This window comes from Pituophis catenifer, unplaced genomic scaffold (assembly GCF_029215685.1).
Source record: "Pituophis catenifer annectens isolate HBS135680 unplaced genomic scaffold, rPitCat1.0.hap2 SCAF_6, whole genome shotgun sequence".
Lineage (NCBI taxonomy): Eukaryota > Metazoa > Chordata > Lepidosauria > Squamata > Colubridae > Pituophis > Pituophis catenifer.
Window position 1 is genome coordinate 86,989,852 of NW_027256886.1, and position 18,488 is coordinate 87,008,339.

The 18,488-nt window shown below is 41.6% G+C and overlaps 1 protein-coding gene across 1 annotated transcript in view; it reads left to right on the forward strand.

The window, feature by feature from the left end:
* Positions 1 to 18,488, forward strand: part of POLR3A (RNA polymerase III subunit A) — a 61,817-nt gene that overhangs the window by 3,838 nt on the left and 39,491 nt on the right. The window contains exons 3-11 of the mRNA XM_070946420.1: positions 1,259 to 1,396; positions 3,499 to 3,670; positions 5,492 to 5,646; positions 7,852 to 8,091; positions 11,546 to 11,708; positions 12,738 to 12,874; positions 13,337 to 13,440; positions 16,051 to 16,192; positions 18,002 to 18,142. Of these exons, the coding sequence (XP_070802521.1) occupies positions 1,259 to 1,396; positions 3,499 to 3,670; positions 5,492 to 5,646; positions 7,852 to 8,091; positions 11,546 to 11,708; positions 12,738 to 12,874; positions 13,337 to 13,440; positions 16,051 to 16,192; positions 18,002 to 18,142 (1,392 nt within the window). The remainder of the gene's footprint in view (positions 1 to 1,258; positions 1,397 to 3,498; positions 3,671 to 5,491; positions 5,647 to 7,851; positions 8,092 to 11,545; positions 11,709 to 12,737; positions 12,875 to 13,336; positions 13,441 to 16,050; positions 16,193 to 18,001; positions 18,143 to 18,488) is intronic.

Genomic DNA, 18,488 nt, shown 5'->3' on the forward strand with positions numbered 1-18,488 from the left:
TGAATATATTTTATGATTATGATCATGATTTATCAATTCTTGCTTGTATGTAAACTGAGAGCTTCTGTACCTGATTGTGTCCAATCACACTTGGCCAATGAAGAATTCTATTCTATTCTATTCTATTCTATTCTATTCTATTCTATTCTATTCTATTCTATTCTATTCTATTCTATTCTACATGGGGGTGCCCTTGGGGTGCACCTGGAGGCTCCAGCTGGTCCAGAATACAGCCGCGCGGGTTGTTATGGGAGCTTCCTGTTACTCCCGTGTGACACCTCTCCTGCGCGAGCTGCATTGGCTGCCGGTTGTTCTTTGGATCCGCTTCAAGGTGCTGGTTCTTACCTATAAAGCCCTACATGGCATGGGCCCGGGGTACTTGCAGGACCACCTCCTACCGGCCTCCCACCGCCCTGTGCGGTCACATAGAGCTGCCCTCCTCCGGGTACCATCAGCCAGACAATGTCGGCTGGTGGCCCCCAGTTCTCAGTGGCCGCACCGACCCTCTGGAATGAGTTACCCATCGGACTCCAGACGGCCCCTGACCTCCGCACTTTCCGCACCTACCTGAAGACATGGCTATTTCAGCAATTTCCCTGATCTGCTACAAGATTTTATTCTGGTGGGGTTTTATATTTGCTGTTTTTAGGATTTTTATTGTTATATGTTTTTAATTCTGTGCGCCGCCCCGAGTCCTACGGGAGAAGGGCGGCATATAAATTTAATAAAAATAAAATAAATAAATAAAATAAATATTCCTATTCTATTCTATTCTATTCTATTCTATTCTATTCTATTCTATTCTATTCTATTCTATTCTATCCTATTCTATTCTATTCCATCCCATCCCATCCCATCCCATCCCATCCCCATAACAATTGCATTGCTTTCTGGGATTATCGTCATCCTTAAGGCATCCTTCAGTTTGGGTTTGTGCAAGATTTGTGAATCTGGAAATGGACCCTTCTGGAGCAAAATGAAATGTTTCCTTTTCCTCCAGATCCAGGTTTTCAGGAGAATAGTTTTTAAGCATTTGTTGGAAATAAATTCTTTGTAAGTGACTTGAGGTATTCCAGAGGTATTGGTAAAATTACTTGAGGTACTTTTTTTTTTTAAAGATATCTCCACTTCAGGCCATGGATTGTTGTTATTTCTGTTTCCGAAATTTTGTGATTAATTGGAGGAAAAAGTCTGATTCATCTAATAGTACCTTGACAAATGTTCATCTTCATCCATTCTTTTTATTCTTTTATCCAAGGGTACGAGTGAAAAGGATCGTCCCTGCAAAACCTGTGGGAAAAATCTGGCAGAATGTTTGGGGCACTATGGCTACATTGACCTGGAGTTACCTTGTTTTCATGTGGGATACTTCAAAGCTGTGATAGGCATTCTCCAGGTAAGGTCAAGTCAAAAACTCTAGCAGAAGCATCTTTCATTGGCGCTGCTGTCAAGCTGCACGGTACCTTGCATTCAGTTTGGGGGGAAAAGTGCATCATAATGTGCAGGAATGCAAGCATGTATCTGGCTCATTAAAGCAGCTGCATCTCTTTCTGCAATTGTACAGTTGGTGCAGAAACGACTTTGTAGAAGCCTAGAACACTTCTGAAAAGCGATTCAGTAACTTTAATGAGGGGTGTTTAGGATGCGTTTACACTCTTGTATGTGCCGAGTTTAATCTAAACTATGACCTAGCTGTAATACATGGTTTTAACCAGAGGAGAAATGCTCCTGCTAAGAAAAATGATGCAGAAATGTGATATCTATGTCTGTCTGTCCATCCATCTATCTCCATCTCTATCACTCTATTGCCTGCCTGTCTACCTACCTACCTGCCTGCCTGCCTGCCTACCTACCTACTTACCTGTCTATCTGTCTTATCTATCTATTCATTCCCCATCCATACATCCTTCTTTCTTTCTCTCTCTCTCTTTCTTTCTCTCTCTCTCTCTCCCTCTCCCCCCCTCCCTCCCTCTCTCTCTACACACACACACATATACATATACCGTGTTTCTCCGAAAATAAGATCCTGTCTTATATTTTTTTGAACCCCAAAATAAGCGCTTGGCCTTTTTTCAGGGAGATCTTACATAACGCTGTGTATGCGGTTAAATATTTTTGGGGAGGGCTTATTTTCAGGGGCGGGGCCTTATTTTTTGGGGGGGGGTATTTTAGAGCATGCGCTCAAAAGCCCGATTGGGTTTATTATCAGGGGATGTCTTATTTTGAGGAAAACACAGTACATACATACATATATGTGTGTGTGTATATGTATCTATCTATCTATCCCTCCCTCCCTGCATCTCCATCTCTATCTGTCTATTGTCTGCCTGTCCTGTCCTGTGAAAAAATAAATAAAAGCAGGGGCAGAACTGTTTAGCAGTTGGATGGAAGTTGATGAGGGAATGTATTGAATTTTGTTGTCTTTAAGTTGTTTAAACACTGAGGTGTCCAGAGTAGATTGGAAATGAGCAGGCACAAAAATCAAATAAATATCAGGCAGAAAGGCAAAAATATACCCTAGAACAGGGGTAAGCAACCTGCAGCTCTGGAGCGGCATGTGACTCTTTCACCCTTCTGCTGTGGCTCCCTGTCACTCAAAATATGCGTCACAACCACCAATGTGCGACATCTGCCGGCACGTGATTTTCAATCCCCCGTAGGCCAACCATGGATAAATCCAAGAAAAGAAAAGTTTCAGAAGAAAACATAACATTTATTCAACTACATGTGCTAGTTTTGTGGCCGCTCAGGAAATAGTCAGGCACGGGAAGGGTTTTCTGGTTCCCGGTGTTTTCTTTTCTGTGGGAAACGGGTCCAAATGGCTCTTTGAGTGTTTAAGGTTGCAGACCCCTGCCCTAGAAGAAAGAATAATAAACACCTTCACTTGCCAATAAAATTGTGTAGCTGTGTCTATGAAGTGACCTGGAATGCAGTCTAATTCAAATATGACTAACCTGTACCTTTATGGAACAAAGTCTGCTCTCTCCTAATGTTTCTTTCTATGTCAGTTCTTCAATCTGTGGAAGAGAAATATTGATATTAATTTGCATATTTGTTGCGGGAGAAGTTATACTTCCAGATTGCTGACCTACATTTACTTGCTTGGAAAATAAAAAAAGTTAAATTTAGAGGAACTTACTTCAAATAAAACATGCATGTGAGCAGAACTCTTGTGTTATACAGTAAGTTGTACCAAGCCTACATTTTCTGCATTATGTCAGTGAAATTTTACATTAAATAAAATTATTTTGCAAATTGTTAACATTCACTAAGATTAATTAAATCTTCAGGAGGCCTGGAGTCTTCTCCAAATATTTGTGGGTATTTAGAAATAAGTGTTTTTTTTTTTAGAGCTTTTGCTATTTCCTGAGAAAATGAATGGCAAGGACCCTTTCCTTTGCACAAACTTTTGTGTGTGATTTTATCACGAGCAAGAGGTTAATTGTTTCTTTTGCTTTAGGAAAGATGAATTGAAAGATTTTTCTCCTCCTCCTTTAGATGATTTGCAAGACTTGTTGCCGTATCTTACTGACCACTGAAGAACAGAAACAATTTTTGGATTATCTGAAGAGACCCGGGTTGACCTATCTCCAGAAAAGAGGCTTGAAGAAAAAGATCTCCGAAAAATGCAGGAAGAAGAACACTTGCCCCCATTGTGGTGCTTTCAACGGTAGGTTCGGTTCTCAACCCCCTTCTTCTGCATCTGGACAAGGCGATTAGAATTTACCTGTGGAGTTCAGCAGATAGCAGTAACCCTTAGACTTATATACCGCTTCACAGCCCTCTTTAAGCGGTTTACAGAGTCAGCCTCTTTCCCCCAACAATCTGGGTTCTCATTTTACCAACCTCGGAAGGATGGAAGGCTGAGTCAACCTTGAGCTGATGAGAATCGAATTGCCAAATTGCAGTCAGCAGAAGTAGCCTGTAGTACTGCATTCTAACCACTGCGCTACCATGGCTCATAACTTTGATGAAGCCAGTTAGTGTTTCCAAATGTGCCTTGAGCTATAATCCAGGTATTTAAACCTCAATTTACAACTATTTGTTTAGCAATAGTGCTTAGACTTATATGCCGCTTCACAGTGCTTTACAGCCCTCTCTAAACGGTTTACAGAATCAGCCTCTTGCCCCCAACAATCTGGGTCCTCATTTTACCCACCTTGGAAGGACAGAAGGCTGAGCCTGGTGAGATTTGAACTGCTGAAGTGCTGGCAGTCAGCAGAATTAGCCTGCACCACTGCTACACCTAATATAGGAAAATAAGCAGGAATGGGTATTTATTTGTTTCTACTTCAGTGGCACTAGTAGTAGCACTTAGACTTATATACCGCTTCACAGTGCTTTACAGCCTTCTCTAAGTGGTTTACAGAGTCAGCCTCTTGTCCCCAACAATCTGGGTCCTCATTTTACTGGCCACGGAAGGCTAAGTCAACCTTGAGCCGCTGATCAAGCTGCCTGGCAGTCGGCAGAATTAGCCTGCCATACTGCATTCTAACCACTGCACCACCAGGGCTCTTTGACCCTTTGCTGGGGAAAGTTGTCAGAAGTGGTTTGCCATTGTCTTCTTCCTAAGGCAGAGAGAAAGTGACTGGCCCCTAGTCACCTGGTTGGCTCCCCCAGTTTCTAGCCAGTGTCTTTAGCCACATTACCAGATTGGCTCTCTTATAACAGTAACGGTCGTCTTGAATATTAGCGTCCCCTACTGTTGTGACCTAGACTTACTCATTACAATACACAATTAGTCCCAAAAAAACCTATTTTATTGTAACAGCTGAGAATTACATTCATTCCCAGATGAATCCCAATTAGTTGCAAAACAAGTCCTTCGGAAGAAGTCCTTCAGGATAATCACCAACCTTTACCTTCTTTGACACCCTGCCAAAGGCCTTACTTGGCAAAGCCCCATGAAGTTCAGAAACAAACAAGAGATGCCAACTGGAAACAGAGTTAGCAACATTGCTTTCCTGCAAAAGGCCCAAGTGCCTTTGTTTCTCTTTTAAGCCTTATGGGAAGGGCCAATCATCTCCTGGCCTTACTCCTGAGTCATCCCTTTTGCTTTAGCTGCTCTTGCCTTCTGGCAGCTCTGTGCATGCGTGCACTAGGAACATGCCTCTCTGCTGTCCAACTTGGGGGTCTCCGGAGTCCACGCATCACTCCCAGATCGCCCTGGCCCCATCTCTGTGTCCGACGCAGAGCCAGGCCTTCCCCAGACTCCAGGACTGGCCCATGTTCCTCCCCAGCCTCCTCACTGTCCGACTCTGCTGTCAGCTTCTCAGGCTGCTGGCGGACCACAACACCAACAAAAACCAACTGGAACTGAATGTACTCCTCCTTCACATTTTGGAAATCATAATATTTGCCCCATTGTTGTGCTTTTTGGATGGCATCCTTATAGCAGAAGACTCTTTCATTGCTTTTTGTGCTAAGCCGCAAACTCATTTAAAGAGTAGATTAATATATAACCTTGGTTTGGAACCTTGTTACCTTGTAGGTACCGTAAAGAAGTGTGGCTTGCTGAAGATCATCCATGAGAAATATAAGACCACCAAAAAGATTGTGGACCCCCTGGTGTCTGATTTCATCCAATCCTTCGACACTGCATTAGAACATAACAAAGAGATCGAATCTTTGCTGGGAAAAGCCCAGGTGAGTTGAAAACACATCAGATCATAGGTTAGCCCAGTTCGCTCTTCTTCTTTTTTACAATAATCCCGGTTTCTGTTGGAGTGGATCTCCTATACACTAGTGGCCAAAATTGTGGAAACCTTTTGGGAAAAGTGTATTTTTGAGGTTTGATGGCTAATAACACCACTTTTTTTTTTTTTTTTTTTGGAGTTTCAAGATAATCCTATTCCACTGCTGGAATGGCCTGGGAATAGCCCAGACCTTAACCCAATTGAAAATCTAAAGAGCCAATTAAAGAAACATGTTAGTCAGAAGCGACCCAGCAATAAAACCCAGTTAATAGAAGCCATCATTCAATCTTGGTTTCACATTAGAACAACTGCAGAACTCAAAGACTTGGTTCACTCCATGGGAAGATGTTATAAGACCATAATTCATGCTAAAGGTTACCCAACTAAGGATTAACTGATGTGATAATTTTTGTGTATCTTGTTTTTTCCATGGTGATAATTTTTGTATATCTCGTTTTTTTCTACATGTTTCACTTTTCTTCTTTATCCTGTCACTGCTATTCTAATAGCAAATCCTTCAAAAAAGGTATTGCATTACATTCTTGATGAAATTATCTTTCCATTGATATATAATTTTATGGTACTACTCCAAAAAAAAAAAAAAGTGGTGTTATTAGCTTGTTTTAGAAAATACACTTTTCCCAAAAGGTTTCCACAATTTTGGCCACTGCTATATGATGCTTGTGTGTCTGTGCCTTGACTTGTATAGAAGCATCACAGAGAGAGCAAATTTTACTTAAATATTGTTGGCTTTTTTTGCTCATCCTTGATTTAACGACCATAATTAAGCCCGAAATTTCCATTGCTAAGTAAGACAGTGAAGTGAGTTTTGCCCCATTTTATACTTTCCTTGCCGCCGTTGTTGAATGAATCATTGCAGTTGTTAAGTTAGTAACCCGATTGTGAAATGACTCTGGCTTCCCCATTGACTTTGCCTGTCAGAAGGTCACAACATATGGTCACGTGACCTCGGGCCTGTCAACCATCATAAATATGAACGAGTTTACCAAGCATTCACATTTTGATCCCATGGCCTTCGGGATATTGCAACGGTCGTAAATGTGAGAAACAAAAGTGATAAGTCACCTTTTTTCAGTGCTGTTGTAACTTTAAACAGTCACTAAACAAATGGTTGTAAGTTGAAGGCTATCCATAAGGACAAATTCCTACCAGGAGAAATGATGATATTAATTTATTATTATTAAAACTATATTGTAATGCGTTCTTCCTTGTAGCTTTAGAGCTGTGAGACGCCCACATGTAGGGCAGAATGGGACAACTTGCCACAGCCAATTCACCAGGGGGACAACTCACTGTGGGACAATTCAACAATTCAATTTAATTATTTTAAATAATTTTAAAAATATTTTAGTCATTCACATTTCATTTTGTCCATTCTTTGGCATCCACTATTTCTTCAGTATTAGTGTAACTCTTGTCCTGCAGCAAGTTAGCCATGGTGAGTTGGCTTGGCGGCGAGTTGGCCATGACAAGTTGACTGCGGCAAGTTGGCCATGGTGAGTTGGTCACGGTGAGTTGGCTGTGGCGAGTTGGCCATGGTGAGTTGGTCGTGGTGAATTGGCCGTGGCGAGTTGACCATGGTGAATTGGTTGTGGTGAATTGGCCATGGCGAGTTGGTCATGGTGAATTGGCCATGGTGAGTTGGTCGTGGTGAATTGGCCGTGGTGAATTGGCTGTGGCGAGTTGGTTGTGGTGAATTGGCCGTGGCGAGTTGGCCATGGTGAGTTGGTTGTGGTGAATTGGCTGCGGTGACTTGGTCATTGTGAATTGGCTGTGGCAAGTTAGCCATAGCTAGTTGGCCGTGGTGAATTGGTCATGGCTAGTTGGCCGTGGTGAATTGGCCATGGCTAGTTGGCCGTGGTGAATTGGCCATGGTGAGTTGGTCGTGGTGAATTGGCTATGGCGAGTTGGCTGTGGTGAGTTGGTCATGGTGAATTGGCCATGGCTAGCTGGCCGTGGTGAATTGGCCATAGTGAGTTGGTCGTGGTGAATTGGCCATGGCGAGTTGGCTGTGGTGAATTGGCCGTGGTGAATTGGCCATGGTGAATTGGCCACGGCGAGTTGGCTGAGGCGAGTTGTCGCCCATGTAGGGCGATTTGGTAAAAATGTGACTCTATTGTTTTGACTCTTACAGGAGAACCTGAACCCCCTAATGGTATTGAACATCTTAAAGAGAATTCCTGCAGAAGACATCCCTCTCCTTCTGATGAACCCTGAATCGGGGAAACCGTCTGACCTGATCCTGACCCGCCTTTTGGTTCCACCACTCTGCATTCGGCCTTCTGTGATCAGCGACTTGAAGTCTGGCACCAACGAGGATGATCTGACAATGAAGCTGACGGAAATCATTTTCCTTAATGATGTGATCAAAAAGGTAGCTTCTTGTTTTGCTTCTGGCAGATACAAAGGAAGGAAGGAAGGAAGGAAGGAAGGAATTTTTTTAGCTTTTTTTTTTTTTATTTACCTTTTTTCCCCACCTTTCAATTTGAAAAAAAAAGTGAAAAATCTCCATGTTGTTTCCTTTTTTTTTTAATGATAAAGAAAATTGGTCATATATTACAATACACGTCTTACCCTCCCCTCTCGCTTTAAAATATAATTCGTAAAAACTGGAATAGAAAGCCTTTTATTTAAGGCTGTTATTTTAGTTAAGGCTGTTTAAATACCAGGTCTTTCCACTTGCTGTACCTAATGTGCTAACTGTAGAGTGAAACTGTAGCTGTATGCAATTTAATTTCGTCCATTTTACCGTTTCAAGTGAAACTAAATGAGTGAATTTACGTGAGGCAAAATACTAAGCCATCCAAACAGAAGGCCACCGATATTGTTTATTTTTAGCAGGTTTTTTTTAATCAGTTTCTGTAGTTAAATATAAAGAATAGAAAGAGCTACATGAACAAAATGAACCAGCTGACAGCAGATACGAAGTACAAGTAGCACTCCTTAAATTCCTACTCAATCATGTTTAACGTAGCTTGGACAATGAGTCCCAAATCAGTATGAAAGGCAGTATAATATTTGCAGAAGATGTTCCAATATTTTACCTAGAGATTTTCTCTTGAGTTGGTCAACCTCTCCTCTCCTCTCCTCTCCTCTCCTCTCCTCTCCTCTCCTCTCCTCTCCTCTCCTCTCTCCTCTCCTTTCCTCTCCTCTCCTCTTCCTCTCCTCTCCCCTCCCCTCCCCTACCTTCTCCCACTCCCTCTCTTTTCCCTTGCTCTTGTGTGAGTGTTTCCTGAAAGAAACTTTTCTCACTTTGTTGTCAAAGACCTGTTGAGGTTGCAAGAATCTGGTCTCCTATTAATTGTAAAATATTTTTACTCAATAGTCTCTTTACTCAACATGAATTCAGACCATTTTATGTCTCGGTCTGGATACCTTATTGATTTTTCCTTCAGCTATTTTTCCCTTCGGTTATTTTAATTAACAACTTTTGCCCAATTCTGATTCTAATCATGTTACTGACTGTTCATTAAACCTGTCCTGTGTTGTTTTCTGGCTCTAGTGATATTCTCTCTCTCTTTTTTTTAATCCTTATTTTAGTTCTTGCTAAATTTCTACTATATCAGGGTCAGAATGATATTTACACCATCCTGATATATATGGTAAATTATTATTTTAGTTTCCCTGTACACGAGCTGTCTGTTTACAGAATAATGGAGAGGAGCTTTTATCTGACCCTATATAGGCTAAGGTCATTCAATTTTCTTCACACTGAAAGCCATGATTTCCTCATGTTCCACTGATAATTTCTTCCATTGATTTCAATAAAACTTAATGTCTTAAGAACAGTTTTTTCCTGAACGCCATCACTCTGCTAAACAAATAATTCCCTCAACACTGTCAAACTATTTACTAAGTCTGCACTACTATTAATCTCATCGTTCCCACCACCCATCTCCTTCCACTTATGACTGTATGACTGTAACTTTGTTGCTTGTATCCTTATGATTTATATTGCTCTTGTTTCCGGATTGCTTATTTGTACCCTATGACTATCATTAAGTGTTGTACCTTATGATTCTTGATGAACGTATCTTTTCTTTTATGTACACTGAGAGCATATGCACCAAAGACAAATTCCTTGTGTGTCCAATCACACTTGGCCAATAAAGAATTCTATTCTATTCTATTCTATTCTATTCTATTCTATTCTATTCTATTCTATTCTATTCTATTCTATTCTATTCTATTCTATTCTATTCTATTCTAATTTGGATCCAGCCTTGAAATGTTTCAGATATATCTGAAAGCACCATGTTTGAAATGAGCAGACTTTTGATTAACAAGCCACAATTAATCATAACTCCCTTTTTACGACCCTGTCATCGCTTAATTCGAAGTAGAGTTGGGGGCGACTGGATGGAACTGAGCGTTTACTGGCCAGATGCCTTTCCTGACGCCTGTGCAGAGTTGGCAGATATTTTTTCTTTGCACCCTAGGAGAGAGAAACGTCTGCCGCTAGCTAGGATTGAACTCTCAACCTTCCGAGCGGGAGGGAGAATCTTCACCACTAGGCCACCACACCGCTCGACGGCTTCACTATTATGTTTAGTAATAAAATACGTTCTCAAAGAGCCGTGGTTGCACAATGATTAGAATGCAGTATTGCAGGTTAACTCACTGCCCACTGCCTGCAGTTCGATCCTGACCGACTCAAGGTTGACTCAGCCCTCCATCCTTCCGAGGTTGGTCAAATGAGGACCCAGATTGATTGGGGGCAAGAGGATGACTCTGTAAACCACTTAGAGAGGGCTGTAAAGCACTGGGAAGTGGTATATAAATCTCAGTGCTATTGCTTTTGCTTAAGTTCTATATGAGCCCTGTTCTTCAAAAAACATGTGAACTTCTCACTGTTAAAACCAATTGTTTTTGCCTTTGTTTATAAAGTACTGTTATATAAGTCTAAGTGCTATTGCTTTATATTTGTGTGTGTGTGTGTGTGTGTGTGTGTGTGTGTGTGTGTGTGTGTGTTTTTACAGACCAATGCGTGAACAGTGTGTGGCACTGGGTGTCATATATTTTAATACAAATAAAACTAGTAGAATTAATCATAATTATATTCAATCAACTTATATATTTCTAATAATGGTACATATTTATATTAAGTTACAATCTGTCATTGTTCAATTATTCCATGTTTTCTCTTATTATTACTTTTATTTTATTATATAAAAGTGTATACACTAATATTCCCCCTTCTCTTATTTCTTTCACTTATTCTAACTTTTAATCATCACACCCTTTATTAAAAGACCTTTTATTTCTATCCTACCTAACTTCTAGTCATGTGACCTACCTAAAAAAAAGAAGAGAGAGAAAAGGAAAAGCAAACAGAACAACAACATAAAAGAGAAATCATCTATACATCGTCTCTTGCCCGCTTCAATACTTTAGTTGCTGTGCTTTTTTTGACTTGCCTCCCAAATTCCTCTCTTGGATCTTTATCTCTGTCTGCATCTGCTTCTTGGCTATTCAATCTAGGTATTTCTCCCACCTCTACCCTCTTCCACTGCCTAGTTTCCAAAATTTCTTTCCAGGCCTCTATCTCCCTTTCAAACGTATCTTCCAACTCTATTGCTCTTGCTTATTGACTCAGCCTTCCACCTTTCTGAGGCTGGTAAAATGAGGACCCAGATTGTTGAGGGCAAGAGGCTGACTCTGTAAACTGCTTAGAGCTGTAAAGTACTGTGAAGAGGGATATAAGTCTAAGTGCTATTGCTATTGCTTAAGTTCTCCATGAGCCCTGTTTTTTTTTTTAAAAAAAGAACAAGAGTTCCTAATCTGTCTTTGTTTGTTTTTGCTTTTTCGGTTGGCTTCTCTCTGTTCAGCATAGAATATCCGGAGCCAAAACTCAGATGATAATGGAAGACTGGGATTTCCTGCAGCTACAATGCGCCCTGTATATTAACAGTGAACTTTCCGGCATTCCCCTCAACATGGCGCCCAAGAAATGGACCAGGGGCTTTGTTCAAAGGCTCAAAGGAAAGCAAGGTTGGTGTGCCAAGTTTTAGTCGCGTCCATCATTTGTGGGCCCCACTCAGTGGTGGGTTGCTACCATCCGGATCGGCGAACCGGTAGCAGTGACGCAGGAGGCTCCAGCCACACACGCTGGATGCTTCTGTGCATGCGCAAAATCATTGCGCGCATGCAGAAGCATTGCATGTGCATGCACGAGTGAACTGGTAGCGACGGGTTTTGCAACCCACTACTGGCAGCATGGAAGTTTCCGGCCTAATATGGCTTCCAAAGCTGACAACTATATAAACATGACAAAATAAATAAATACAAAATATACCCACATATATTATATGGCACAGAGAAATAGCACAGTCTAGTTTGGATGTATACATGTAAACTGACCGAATTTAAATGTTCTGCTTTAGATACCACGAAGCTCCCCCCTCTCCCCCCCCCAGAAGATAGCAAAGAAAACAGGTCGTGAAGAAGATATGTAGCATCCAGACAATCCTGCAGACCCTACTCAAACAACACTTGAATATTTAATTTCAGTTTCAATCAGTTGGTCACAGAGACCAGAAGAAATAAAAACACTCAATAAATATACAATTAAAATTTCTAGAATAAAATACCGTATTTTTCGGAGTATACCTTTTTCCCCCAAAAAAGAGGGTGAAAATCTGGGTGCGTCTTATCCTCCAAATGTAGCCCCGACAGGCTTCTCAAACGGAGGTTTCAGAGGCTGAAAAAAGCCTCAGAAACGAAGCTTCAGAAAAGAAGCCCCCAAACAGAGCTTCAGAGGCTTTTTTTCTGAAGCTCTGTTTCAGAGGCTTTCAGAGGCAGGAAAAAAAGTTCTTTCTGAAACAGTTTCAGACATTTCAGAGGCAGAAAAAAAAGCAAAAAAAAAAAAAAAGGCAAAGAACTCACAACTTATTGCTAAAATTCACCTCTGGGAACAGCTGATTGGGGGTATTCCGGGAGGCTTTTTGTTTTCTCACTGAAACATCAATCGGGTTTTATTTCACTAAGTTCACCCTATTTTCCCTCTTTTTTTTTGCTTAGGTCGGTTTAGGGGAAACTTGTCTGGAAAACGAGTCGATTTCTCAGGCAGAACAGTGATCTCTCCCGACCCTAACCTGAGAATTGATGAAGTGGCTGTACCTGTTCACGTGGCAAAGATTCTCACCTTTCCTGAGAAGGTAGCAAGGACAAGTTCTTCTCTTATTCTCTATCGTGTGGTCCTTTAGTAGAGAAGCCGTCTCCAAGATGCCCCTCAATTAAAGATTTCACACTTAGTTTGAGTCGAATCGAATTGAGTCCTAGGTTGCATTCATAAGAGGGATAGAATTAAGATCACGTGAAGTGTTAATACCACTTTATAATTAGCTTGGTAAGGCCACACTTGAAATACTGCATCCAGTTTTGATCACCGTATTTACTACTAATCCAGGTAGTCCCTGTTTCAGGTGTGTTGGTGGTAGTGGTGATGATGATGATGATGTTGATATATTAACCTTGACATAATATCGACACGTTTTATCTTACGATACCAACTCTCGGGACATCCTCCATATATCCAGTTATTTAGGTCATCGTAAAGGTTTGTTTTTCCCCTTACACTCTGGACCTTTAAAGGTGCGTTTCCTTTCTTTCTCCTGCAGGTAAACAAAGCCAACATCGCCTTCATGAGGAAACTTGTACGAAATGGTCCTGAAGTCCACCCCGGCGCCAACTTCATCCAGCAGAGGCATACACAAATGAAACGGTACGGTCTTCGATCAAAAGTGGCCTTTTTCTACTTCGCTGTCCGCTGTTCCTGCAGTCTCAGTTCTTGGCTTCAGTCTGTTCTGTCCTTGTCTCTCACACACACACAAACAGACAGCCGGGGGTTAAATAAACTGGCAGATAACCAATTCTTCCGATAAGACGCTTGGCAGCAACCCAGTAGCTGCTTGCCAAGAACTTTTACTCAATAAACAAAATACCCACAGTCAAGAATTGTCCAGTTCGTAAAATAAATCCAAGGCCGATAATGATGTTTCCAAAGATGCAATGTGACTCGATAGTAGTTAGTTTTGTCCATCACAGAGTCTGAATGGCCACCTCACCCCCTTTTATACCCTGCGGGGTGTGGTCCAGTGACTCAGACTAATCTCTGGCACACCTTTTCTTCTGTTGTGCGCGCTTATCTCTGCGACGCTGCCGAGGATCCAGCCAAGACTCATTACCCTCATCACTGTCCACCTGTGGCTGCGTGGACGTGCTTTGCCCTGGCCCTATCTCTTGCCCTTCGGCAGACACCGAAGGCATTGCCAGAGAGGAGGGTCCTGGAGAGGGAGGCCTTGCCAACTCCTCTCCTTCACTCTCGGAGTCCTCTCCTGCCGATGACACAGGCTCAGGTAACAGAGCCACAACACAGTCATACTTAACCCTATAGCAGTGATGGCTAACCTTTTCCGGACCGAGTGGCCAAAGCACATGTGCATACGCACACATGCGTTCCCCTCATGCATGAGCAGCCCCCTTCATGTGCCCTCCCCCCCCATATGCCCCCCTTGCATGCGCATGAGGCTCCCCGAAGGCAGAGACTTGAAGACCAGCTGGCCGGCGGGAGGTGCACGCACATGCACAATGGAGTTGAACTAGGGCAACGTCTCGCGTGCCACCTCTGGCATGCATGCCAGAGGTTCACCATCACGGCCCTATAGGACAGTGATGGCAAACCTTTTAGAGACTGAGTGCCCAAACTGCAACCCAAAACCCACTTATTTATGGCAAAGTGCCAACACGGCAATTTAACCTGAATACTGAAGTTTTACTACCTAAAATAATGATAAGGCAGAGTTCAGCTAATTGTTCTAAGAAAAACGTGATAAATGCACTTTTATGCCCCTTCATTTTTTTCCCTGGTTTTGAAATATTACGTTTAGCAACAACAAAAAAGAAAAACTTTTGTAATATCATTTCTCTTTCTCTCTCTTTCCCTCTCTCTCACTCCCAAGCATTTCTTTGCCTATCTGATTTCCAGCTTTGTCGCATTTCTCTGTCACGTTTCTCGCCATCGTTTGCAGGGAAACAAAAGTTTGTGGGACTAAAAACAAAAAAATTCACTCAATCAATTCCAACTTCACGAGATCTTTTTCTTTCGCGAGAAGTTGGAATTGATCGAGTGAACTTTTCTTTTTCGTCCCACAAACTTTTGTTTCCCTGCAAACGACGGTGAGAAGCGCAACGGAGAAACACGACAGTGCTGGGCTTGGGCGAGGGCGCGCATGCCCACAGAGAGGGCTCTGAGTGCCATAGGTTTGCCACCACAGCTATAGGATCTCAGATGTAATTCAACACGATCTGCATGGTTTCTTCCTGTCAGTTTATTTCATTTTTTTTTCCTAAGGCCCTTCTGTTTTTAAATGTGGGTAAAATTAACCCCTATAAACATACTGTTCCAGGAAAGCAGTGATGGACCTTTAGATGTGAAAACCTTTAGAAACTTGGATTCCCATTCAGCTGATAATTTAATCCAATTAATTAATTAATCCCAAATGACATCACTCTAACAACTAATTCCCATAACACTGTCAAATAATTTACTAAGACTATTATTCTTCTCTTCCTTACTAGTATTTATCTCTTCCCACTTATTACTATAACCATGTTGCTTGTATCTTTCAATTATATTGTTTTTATTTGTTTCCTAGTACGATTTGATAGCTTATTAGTAACCTTGACTGTCTCTAAGTGTTGTATCTTTTTATTCTTAATGAATGTATTTTATTCTCCTTATATACACTGAGCGCATATACACCTAAGACAAATTCCTTGTGTGTCCAATCACACTTGGCCAATAAAGAATTCTATTCTATTCTATTCTATTCTATTCTATTCTATTCTATTCTATTCTATTCTATTCTATTCTATTCTATTCTATTCCATTCCATTCCATTCCATTCCATTCCATTCCATTCCATTCCATTCCATTCACTGTACAGTTAAAAATGATTGTATTGTCAATCAGCACTTTGGACAAAAAAGTATTCTACTCTTTCTCTTCCTGAACAATTGAGAGTAATGCCTGCGCTGCAACTTTTGACTGTTAGATGAATACAAGTTTTTAGGGGAAATCATTTGTATTACTAAAGAAGGTATAAGAGGGCAGGGTTTTTCTGAGGTAATCATTTCTACAGTTGATGAAAAAAATCACATTTTTCTACTATTAGGAAATTGTTCTTACCCAGAAGGGACTATCCTTCTCGAGATAGTTCTATATAATATCAAGCAGCTTCTGAAACCCAAGTAGACAGTACTTCAAAATATTTTAAGTGCAATATTGAATCGAATTCTGCATTTCCTTTTCTCTCTTCCTGCCCCTGCTTAGGTTCTTGAAATATGGAAACCGGGAGAGGATGGCCCAGGAGCTGAAGTATGGAGACATTGTAGAGAGGCACCTGATTGATGGAGACATAGTCTTGTTTAACCGCCAGCCCTCTTTGCACAAGCTCAGCATCATGGCTCATATAGTAAGGGCGAAATCTGTGTTGGGTTTCTCATTGTTTCATGGTCTTTAGGATGTGGTAAGAGAAGGAGAAGGCTGTCAGGCTTCCAAGTAACGTGTCCCAAGAAACAAAGTCCAAGGCATCCATTTTCCTTTAAATTCTATTTATTAGGAACATATTAAATTGGCAAGGGCATGGTGTAATTCAGACTCTGGCCAAGATATTCGGAATTACACCCAATAAAAGCCAAAGTTTGAAACTTCCCCCCTGAGTCACAATCTCCAATCAATTCTCAATCCAACAGTCCGGGGACTCCAAACTCCTCCTTCGTCCAGCTGCAGGCATCTTCCCTGTTCCCACAGGAAAGGAATGCCACCTAGACATAACATTCCCCTTTATCTCTAGAAACCCCCCCCCCCCCCTTTCAACAGTGAAGTACCATTAAAATCTAAGAGAAAAAAATACAAAGGCTAGAATAAAATCTGGGCATTTGGCTTCGTGATTCCTCTAGGAACAAAGTTGTTTAATAACAATATTGTACTAAATTTGCAGATGGAATATTGTGCTAAATTTGCAGGTGGAGAAATTTCCTGACAGTTAAAACGATTGATCAGTGGAACGACTTGCCAGGAGAAGTTGTGAATGCTCCAAACACTGCAGTTTGTTTTTTTAAAAAAGAGATCGCGCAACCATTTGTCTGAAATAGTATATATAGGACTTCCTGCCTGAGGAGAGCGTTGGACTAGAAGACCTCCAAGGCTCCTTCCAACTCTGTTATTCTGTGATAAAAAGCTAACTATTCCATAGTTTCTGTAGAAAGTAGAACCAAACCTGAGTTGCCAAGGAAAACCCAACGGTGCTTTTTCAAGACAACTGGACTTTCTGGGTTTTTTTCCAAGATGTTTCGCTTCTCATCCAAGAAGCTTCTTCAGCTCTGACTGGATGGTGAGTCAGAGCTGAAGTAGCTTCTTGGATGAGAAGCGAAATGTCTTTCAGGAAAAAGAAAGAAAGTCCAATTGCCTCTTGAAAACGCACCTTTGGGACAACCGTGATCTGGATGACTGACAATCTCCATAAATATTTGCCAAGGAAAAAGCTAAAATTCTAACAAGTATATGCCGGTAGTTCTTGATTTAACAACCATTCATTTAATGGCTCCTCCCACTGGTTGCAATGCGCTGAAAAAAAGTGTCTTACAACGGTTTTCACAATGTTGTAGCATTCCCATGGTCATGTGATCAAAATTGGGCTGCTTGGCAACTGGCATGTACTTATGACTGTTGCAGGGTTCTGGAGTCATGTGAGCCTCTTTTGCAACCTTCTGACAAACAAAGTCAATGGGGAAGACAGATTCACTGAACCATCGTGTGTTACTGTATTCCAGAGCAGATACTGTATTTTTCAGAGTATAAGACACACCAAGATTTTGAAGAGGAAAACAAGGAAAAAAATAGTTTTTGGCCTCTGCGTGTCTGGTTTTTGCCCTCCCCAGCCCCCAGAAGCACTCTGCAGGCCTCCCAAAACTTCTGTGCATCCTGTTTTTGCAAAAAACGGGCTTGTTTTTGGCAAAAATAGGACGCGCAAGGCGGGGTTTCGGGAGGACAAAAATGGCTGTATTCGGTGTATAAGACACACCAACACTTCCATCCTCTCTTAGGGGGCAAGAAAGTGCGTCTTATACTCTGAAAAGTACGGTACTTCATTCTCTTTCTTGTTAAAACAGCCCTATTCAAAGCCAAAAGACAGAAGCATCCCATTATTAGCATATTGGCGTATTTAAAATCCTTGAGTATTTGTTTCTCTTTTTAACCTTGATTTGATGTTGTGTTTCAGGCTAAAGTAAAACCGCACCGGACTTTCCGCTTCAATGAATGTGTTTGCACGCCATACAATGCCGATTTTGATGGCGATGAGATGAATCTTCATCTTCCTCAAACCGAAGAAGCCAAAGCCGAAGCACTTGTCCTGATGGGGGTAAGCAGGCCTCACCGGCATTGCGATGAAACAGACCGAGAGGCCGCTGCCAAATTCTCCTGGTTAATGACAGCCTTCAGGAGTCAGAAGGGTTTTCAGCAGCGCAAATTGGTCTGCACCGTCGCATCTTCCTCCCACTGAAATGTAGCCAATCAATTCAGTTTTGGTCACCATGATACAAAAGAAGATGTTGAGACCTTGGGGGGAAGGGGAGTACAGAGAAGAGCAACCAAGATGATTAGGGGACTGGAGGCTAAAACATATGAAGAACGGTTGCAGGAACTGGGTATGTCTGGTCTGATGAAAAGACGGACTAGGGGAAACATGACAGCAGTGTTCCAATATC